Below are 9,356 nucleotides of genomic sequence, written 5' to 3'. Positions count from 1 at the left end.
AAGAAAAAGTTTGTGGAGGGGCAACTAATTCTGGTGTGCCCAAATGCATTACCGGGTGCTGTTTTGGCGACGCCCAATAAGTCAGGAAAAATGAAATGGTGAAAAACAGTTTAACGCTATAGCCCCACAATTCAATATTTGTTCTCAGTCCCAGCACAGCACATTTGTCTGAGCATATATAAAGTATTTAGAAACAAATCTCTACATTCACATTACAGACGTAATCTCTAGTCACTCGCTTTTGCCCTCTAGAGGCCATTCAACACCACTCCATAAACACACAACTCGCTAAAGGCCTAGTAATTATATATACTACTGTACACCTTCAAATGGGTCATAACGGTTGTATTTTTTTTAAAGCAAAGAATGATTCCAATCGATTACATATATTGTTATAAAATATGCAACAACTGAATAAACATGCCTTTTTTAAATACAAAATTCAGTTGAATCATTACTCAAAGGTCATAAGGGGGTGTGACACATTAGTAGCACAGAGGTGGAAAACAATCTCCTTCCTTGAAACAGTAGTAGCCTAATGGACACTAAAGAGACATTTTTCAGGTTCAATTTCGAGATATGGCTGCTGCTGCTGCTAACATTTCCACTTTCTGAGGGAGAGTGACAGTTGCAAAATGGACTCTGTCCTTCTTCAGTTTCTGCCTTACAGTTTGTTTCACACCGAACTCCATGTACTCTTGCTTCTGCCTGTCATACTGAGGCCAAGCGACCAGCCCTGGACCACTGGGTGAACTAAGGGGAGAAACATGACAAAGCCTGTCATTGCAATGGTCATTGTATTTTTATTTTTCATTTTCTTTTCTTTCTTTCTTTCTTTCTTAAATGGACATCATCCACATTACTGATCTAATTGATAAAAAAAACAAAAACAAATATTACAATGGTGTCAATCTGAACTTGATCTTATATAACCTCATATAATTTGTTTGTTGGTTCAAATGAAGAAACTGACAATCTTTATGTGCTCGATTTTTTGGGGGATGCTCCAGTGGTAATAGATACACAATCCCCCCATAAAAGTTATCATGAGACTAACGGCAGAAATATCAATAAATCGATGGGTGGAATTCTCATTTTTACTTACCCAGTGCGCACAAAATTGGCCCAGTATTTCATTATGGTTAAACAATGTCGTTCATCCTCTTTTGTAATGTTTCCTGAAAATGGATCCAATGGAATCAGATAAGACAAATGGACAACCATCCAATGAGCCAATAGCAACATTTATCTCTCACATACGCCCAAATAACTAAATATTTCACACACTCATCACAAAAACCTGTTACATACAGTACATCAAATAACTCATTGACACACACAAAAAAATCTCATAGAGCAAAAAAAACAAAACTCATACAGCAAAAAACTAAACAAAAAACTTCTCACTCACACAAATACACCTCTTACACTCTCCCCCACAAAAATCTCCCTTCCACGTTTTGTTGGTGGAATTGCAGATTTTTATTGTTTTTATTTTTAACTCAACAAAAAAGCCCCTCCCAAATACACCAGAAAGGTAAGAGACTGTGAGAGTTTTTTTGGCTGTACTATATGTGAGAGGTAAATGTTATTTTTGGCCTCTTTGGCACTTCATAACAATAGGTTCATTCATCCATGGCACCAAAATGCCCTTACATGATACTTTTCATTTTATTTAGCCTGTCCAGTATTTTAGGAATTACAGGTACATACCGATAATTTGTACATTTTTACTCCAGAAACATCCGCCAAACACAAAGCCGACATCGTCTCCATGATCTGCCTTCACAAATATGGGCCTGGAGTCTCTGTGCATCTCAGCACGATATCCGAATTCATACATGTAAACTGGATTGCCTGCATCTAAACATGAAAGACAATAGAGATACAGCTGACGGATGACTCAGGATGCAGCTTAACAAATCTGTCAATACTGGTGATGGCCTTATCTATGTCTAAAATGGGATCTTCAATTTTATCTTATATGTATAGGGTTGAAAACAGACTAAAGTAGCACTGTGTGATAATATTAACAATATGCGTAAAAGTATTTCTGACCTGTGAGGTAGTCTGCCACTTTGACCACTGGTAGCGCCATCAAGAGGTCTCCCATGAGTTCAGTGAATCTGTCTCTAATGTCATGTGAAGTTTGGGCATTTTTTAGGTATTCGTCCACGATGAGACCATTGGCTAAAAAGGCCTAAATCACAAATAATTACATAAAACATTAGAGTTTTATCGTCAAGCACAAAAATCATTATAGCTTTACATTCATACCAAAGTACAAGGATTGTTATTATCTCATTTTAAACACTACACTAACCAACTTTATCGCCTGTGCAAAAGCAAAAATATTTCTGGAAATGTCCCCTTTGATGGGGGAGGGCAATTAGAATGTCTTTAGGTAATGTTCAATTTGTCCTACTAATCGAGCTATGCGTGGAGATTTGCTTAGATGAAAAGGTTGACTCTCCTCCCTTCATTCTGGTATCTAACTACAGTTGCTCTACCAGGACCGTAGTTAGCCGTAGTTACAACCAGCAACTGCAACATCACCACCAAGGCCAAGCAATGCGTCCAAATATGACTGAACTGGACAATTGGACACATTACAGTCGGCCTAACAAATCTTTGCAACGGAATAACTGCGATCCCTGGTGTTCTCATCAGGAAACAATATTTTGAGGGACTCCATATAGACTGCTGCACTCTCTTTCTTCCTTTCCTTCCTTATTCTTGGCGCTCACCCCTTCCGGATTGAACATTTGCACCATTGCCAGCACAGACTCTCTGGTCATACCGTTCTCCCAGCCAGGAAGCGCAAAACTCTGCAAACCACATCAACAATACATACAACTTCAATTGATTTGTTTGACATCAGTATTGGGATAAATGCATTTATTATTGAGGACAGAAATATGATGATGTTTAGAATTAAATTACCTGAGGCAGGATCCACCCAAACTCATGGTTGGTTATTCCCATCAAAACCGGAACGGAAATAACTTCTTTTCTTTTTAGAAGCTCCTCTGCAGTGTTAGTCAGAAAGACACCATCTACCACACCTCCCAGGTAAATTTTCATCTGAACGACAACAACAAATCCAGTTCATTCTACTAGAACTTTTGCTTCTACCTACTGCATGCGCTCCATTTACCTTTTTAGTTGCATCAACTAACTCGTCTTTGGTCATTCCTCTCAAGCACTGAACCAGTTCCTGTGATGTACCGTCGTAACATCCAGTCAGGTTGGCTACAATCTGATTGTAAAGAAATATTAAAAATATAACTACCGTAGATGTGACCCAGTGCACACACAAAACTCACATACAATTTTTATTTTTTATAAGTAAAATGCCATTTTTTAAAAATAATTTTCTTTAAGTATGTACAATGCAGTTTGTTATCTGCCCTTCTGTTGATTTAGTATTTTTGACTCCTCATGTCTTGATAGCCATTTCTTTGTTTTATTCTGTTTTGTTTTTGAGTACTGCTCTTCTGCCTTGTCTCCCTCTAATAAAATTCTGAATTTGGTGTGCAGCATGATTGAAACATTCAACTCGATGCTAATCAAACCAAGATCTTACGTATTGAGTGACTGACTCCCCAATCAACTGCTTTAGGACACATACCTTGACAAGACCTGCTGAGTGTCTGCTAGTGTAGGCACCAACTGTTGCAACTCCACTTTGAAAAATTGCCCTTTGGAACAATCCTTTAGCCAAGGGAGACAGAGTCTGAGGAGGTACAGCATATTGGATTCAATCTTTACACGGTATGTAAAACAATTTATGTCCATATGTTCATTGTATACGATGTATTTGTAAAAAAAAAAAAAAAGAGACTTTCTGTGTTAGTTTAGTGATTTATTTATTTTACCAGTATAGATGCACTGATGGCACCTGCAGATTCTCCAGCAATGGTAACCGCTTGAGGATCACCACCAAAAGCCTCAATATTTTCCTGGACCCACCTAAGAGCTGCCAGCTGATCCAAGAAACCCCAGTTCCCCCGAAGATGTTCATCTCCAGTGCTGTTGGAATGCCGTGTTGCCTTTATTCAGGTTATTTTGCTTTTATATCTTAACACATAATTATAGAAAGATATAACATATGTGTGTAATGGTTATTAATAAGTAGGTTTCTTTGACCACAGGTGGTAAACAATATGGTGTCTTACCCCAGGAATCCCAGAATGCCGAGGCGATACTGAATGACAACCACCACTATATTTTCATAAGCAGCCAATGGAGTACCATCATACTGAGAGGCGGCGCCCATTACCAGACCTCCTCCATGGAGCCACACCATTACCTGACAATCACAGAGAAGACGCCTGATTTTTATTTAATTTTTTAAATAAGGCAAGTGTTGCTATAACTATGTAATGTTGACAGCTGAATGCCCCTTGACCATGCGAAAATGTAATCCAATAAAAAGGTATGACTCTAAAGTTGCACCAAAAAGTAAATCACGGCCCCTTGAAGTGTCTCAGTAAATTTGTGATGATTATATCTGTACTTTTTACACAAATTTGAGTTTGGGTGATTGTTCTTGCAAATTTGTATTTTGCATCTTCTGTTGTAGCTTTAGCACTTTTTTTTTTTTAGTGAAGCCTTCTTATAAACAATCTTTATTGGATTGCGATGCATTCACTCCTGCCTTCAGGATGTCGTTTGCCGATGTCACTAATAGTTGTTGTTGGGCTAGCTACTATTTCCCACCAGCTAATGGTTCAACTAGGATTCAATAATAATGTTGGTGTAAATATTCTAATCGGATATACCTGGGCAAAGAGATAACACATGTCCTTATAATACTTTTGCTCACATGAACAATGAATTTACTGAACTCTAATGAAAGTTTCAGATTCAGATAAAATACCTGAAATGTATATAGAATGTCGTAAACATACCGGCAGTTTGTCACCTCTTTTTGCCTCAGCTTGAGTGTATACATTCAGATACAGACAGTCCTCTGAAATTTCTGGTGGAGTGTATTCTACTGACATCACCCTGGAAGCATTCACAATTATATCAGAGTCCTGAATGCACCTGGGAACAAATAAAGACACGGAGATTGGAGTTATAATATGCAAATCGAATCATGCTCTTTGTCCATTCATGATTTGTCATTCAATCTTACATAGGAGGCTGGCGGGTGCCATCTCTGACCCCCTCCCAAGGCTCGGCATCTTGGGGAGAAGCCAGTCGGAGGTGTCCCACTGGAGGACGGGCAAAAGGTATTCCTAGGAACTGCCTTACTTTGATCTCTGTCCCTTTCACAGACACAATTTCTCCTCTGATTTGGCCATTTGTCAGCGAAACCACAGGGTCAATGCTCCCCCCTAAACATGTAAAAGACAGTTAATCTTGTTTTAAATATTTATATTATTACTGTCTGTCTGTCGGTTTGCCCATCCATCCATCCATCCATTGACTTTGTCATCATATCATCAGACATCAGAGAGCGATCCGGGCTGTAAGGCCATCACCATCTGCTGTGTAATTTGCCGTTTACAGAAAATGCTGCGTCTTTCTACATATTCTGGGATGGTTCGCACATGAGTCTGAAATAGCCGTGAAAATCAGCACCTTCAAATTCTGCAACATACTCTACTGTACTAGAGTACATTGGACTCTGGGTTGTGAGTGGAGGACGGATAGAGTGAAAATTTGGCAGATGGGTTAGTGCATAGGATGATAGGACTGTCATAGAGGGGATATAGCTGAGCCAAAGACAAAGTTCACGATTTATAGGTTTTTGTGTTCCCACTAGAGGTCACACTTGGCCTTTTATTCTGAAGGCAATAGTACCTGGCAGGGTGCCAAGCTTTTAACCAAATGCAGTGACATGTCATTCATTCAAAACTCTTTTCAAACTTAAAACAAATAAATTCAGAATAACTAATTCTGACAAAAACCTTGAAGGTTTGAAAAAATATTTTAATGCCGTATCAACTCTGTAATCATTCACTGCAGCGGTTGTCAAACTTTTTACGGCAAGATATTTAAAAAATAATAATAATAATAAAAAGAAAACAACTACTGTATTCTCCAAGTATAAATTTCATCAAAAATTAGGCAGGGTTTTTATTCCTAAACGGTATGATTAGATTTATAGTAAACCACTGTAACATAAACATTATGCACAGTTTGAAATTTAACACTGTGCTTGAATATATTATAGGAAATAAAAAAAACTGTATTTAAAGAAGGATTCAGTTTAGATGTAGCCTACGAAACACAAAAAATAAGTACAAATTGTACCTGAATGTTTAAAAACAAACAGTTCTACTAGATTGAATTGAAGGATATTGTATTTAAAAGTTAAATACAAGTGAACTGTACTTAAATGTACTGTATTGGATAAAAAATAAAAAAAAGAAGTTCAAGCAACCGTAGCAATCGGCGCAGTTTAAATTTTAGCGCTTCTTTCATGTGCTGCGGTACTCGCACCACAACTAGGGAATCAATGATTAAGAGTAAAAAAAAAAGTGCTACTAATGCAAACATTTACTGTAGATACGGAGGATTATGACGTAATTGCAAAACGGTGGCGTCAAGAAGAAGCTTTGTATCTCTAAAACCATATTTTTTTCAGAACCCACCCAAAAAAATTGGAGAAAACCCCCCAGAATCTTTGTTGGGCCATTAAGATGGTGGGGAGGGACTGACCAATAGCACGGATTTATGAAAAATTATTAAATTGACCAAATTCGGAAATAAGAGATTTCAACCTGATGCCAGAGACATGTACTGTCTGTTGCTCGCAGCTTGTAACAATACACAAGAGACAGTAGCAAGGTAATACTAATAATTTATAATAATAATATAATTTCCAGATGAATGTGTCAACGAAACTTTGCATGAAAATGTGCATTAAACAAAGGCTACTTGCTAATTTAGCCACACATTTGACATTTCCCCCCAACATTCCATTGGTTGTTAACAAAACATAGAAGAAAAAATAAAAAGGTCAAACTTGTCATCAAGTGAAAACAATGTATGCTGACACGGTTAGAATGCGAGGCAAAATTAACTGTTGCTGATCTGATGACTACCTCCCACTTTGTAACGTAAGCTTAGCATGAACTGAGAAGGAACTCAACATTTTTGGCTCTATATTCATAGACACCGTTCTGGCGTAGTGAGGACGTTTCCTTTTAACATGCGGCCGGCACACCTGACACCTGACCTCTAACTACTGGCACATAGAGTCTAGGGCAATTTTGGTGAAACTTGTGCCAATTCAATTGGCAGCAAATCAAGTTGGTTGTGCACCAAGCTGTGTCTGCGAAAATGCCAAAACCCAGTCTAGCCCACCTCTGCGTAGATTTAGACCGTGACATGTGCTACACTTGAAGTGGGCACAAAAAGAGAGTGATGCAATGTCATAGGATACCTATTAAACTATATCTCACCTGAACTTTTTATGCCTTACAATAATCAATTTTTTTTCTTCTCCTTTTATTTTATTTTTATTTTTTTTACAATAATCTAACAGTGTTTACTTATAGACTGCTACAGATTTCATTTCACTGAGAAAATTGATTTACAGGACTGCTCTTGGCATGTTGTAATGTGTATTGTATCTATAAATGAAAAGTATATTCTTGCCTCCAGAGGCAGGCTTCACACATGTATCTTTACAAGCACCATGTGTAGATACTACTACTACTAATAATAATAATAATAATGATGATATATGATGATGATGTAATGTAAATTACCTTACCTTGTGTTTCCTGTGCTTTCACTGCTACAGGACAAAGCAGATAGACAATGAACAGTATTATTTTCATGTCGAATGTACCCTACCAGGAACTTTTAGAACGATTGCCCTGTTTTTGTCCTGGTCGTGCGGTCTCCCCCTTTAAACTTACATATACGCACACACACACGCACACACGCTCGTCAACCATTGACGTTACAACTAACGCTGGTTTAAATTCTCCATTGATTTGACCTCCAACGAACAAACAGTACTCTGACCGCAGAGTCATAAATGAAACCCCGTCCCTTAACCACTCCAAGTAAAATATAACTAGTCTGTTATCATGACTAGACAAGCAAAATGCGACCTTCAAAGGCCTGTTTGTACATATTTTTTCATCTTGTAATTAGCATAAAGCTTAAAAAAACGGTTTCAGAGACATGACAAACAGTGCTTATCAAGTATTCCTTTGGCTTTACAGCAACACCGAGAGCAGTGTTGGGCAAACTTGGTCCTTTATGTTTTGGATGTTTCCCTGCTCCAACGCAGCTGATTCCAACCAGCAGGATCGTTATCAGGATTATGCAGAGCTTGCTGATGAGCTGATCATATATCAGCTGTGTTGGAGCAGGGAAACATCCAAAACCTGCAGGAAACCAACCCTTGACCGAGAGCAAAGATGGGCAACTGGCAACCGCACTCTGAGTGGCCCTTTAATTAATTAAAAAAGGAAGCAGGGGGAATTTTTTTTTGATTTGTTGTTGTTGTTTTTAAATACAAACCCAAACAATTATTAAATAAACGTGGATGGATATTCAAAAATATGAAAACATATTTTAAAAACAACAATTGTGAATGTGAATCAGCAGGTGCCGAATTGGGAATATGCAGGGGTCGACTGTAATTTTAGGTTTTAATACTACCAATCACCACTAGATGGCAGATATGTTTTAGTTGCGCTTACACCGGGTCTTATATTGACCTACACTACAAAGTGATTAGGAATTTAGGTCTAGTAATTTTTTCCTCGGTTTGGAATGATGTGCAGGACAAACTTAGTACCTCAAAAATATAAAAACTTTGTGTGAGTTGTTTTTGGTGAAAAAAGAACAAAATCAGGTCCTGCGCTTAATGTTGTTTTCTTGTTCAGTGTCATCCTTGAATAGTCCACAGGGTTCTCCTTGAGGAACATGATGAAATACATATACAGAATGCTGATGTGTAGAGTTGGTATACTGTTCTATGGCCACAAAAAAAAAAAAAAAAACACACAGCTGTACAATAGTCACCTATTTGAAAATGAAGATTTTTATTTTGCATAAGATCAGCAATTGTAAATATTGAATTGTATATGTAATTTTCATTTAAAAAAGAGAGAGGAAAAAAAGCACCTCTGTCTAATAGTTCTGAAGTTTTGTGTCAAATATTGGTTGTCCTTCTCTGGGTATCCGCAAACACATGCATGTTAAGACTCTAAATATTCCATAAAGTGCAAATGTGAGTGTGAATGTTAATTTGTTGATATGGCCTGCAAGAGTTTAGATAGGTTGCAGCTAGTGATCCAAGTGAGCATAAGCACTATAGAAAATGAATTGAAAATGTGTAATGTGTTAAAGAATTTTTTTTCCTTTCCCCCCAGTAT

The 9,356-nt window shown here is 37.7% G+C and overlaps 1 protein-coding gene across 1 annotated transcript; it reads right to left on the bottom strand.

Moving 5' to 3' along the window:
- Positions 1-330: 330 nt before the first annotated feature.
- ces3 (carboxylesterase 3) lies at positions 331-7,938 on the bottom strand. Its single transcript, XM_086074860.1, has 13 exons — positions 7,736-7,938; positions 5,144-5,345; positions 4,914-5,052; positions 4,179-4,312; positions 3,879-4,032; positions 3,632-3,736; positions 3,158-3,259; positions 2,944-3,084; positions 2,748-2,828; positions 2,059-2,200; positions 1,714-1,863; positions 1,106-1,178; positions 331-753 (listed from the first exon to the last, which is right to left on the bottom strand). Exons 1-13 carry the CDS (start codon positions 7,800-7,802, stop codon positions 567-569), a joined length of 1,677 nt encoding a protein of 558 aa, XP_085930986.1. The 5' UTR covers positions 7,803-7,938; the 3' UTR covers positions 331-566.
- Between the last annotated feature and the right edge of the window lie 1,418 nt (positions 7,939-9,356).

The sequence above is a fragment of the Leptonotus elevatus genome, chromosome 4, assembly GCF_054856555.1.
Source record: "Leptonotus elevatus isolate MCC_2025b chromosome 4, RoL_Lele_1.0, whole genome shotgun sequence".
NCBI lineage: Eukaryota > Metazoa > Chordata > Actinopteri > Syngnathiformes > Syngnathidae > Leptonotus > Leptonotus elevatus.
Note: the sequence above shows the minus strand (reverse complement) of the source record. Positions and strands in the feature narration are given on the sequence as shown.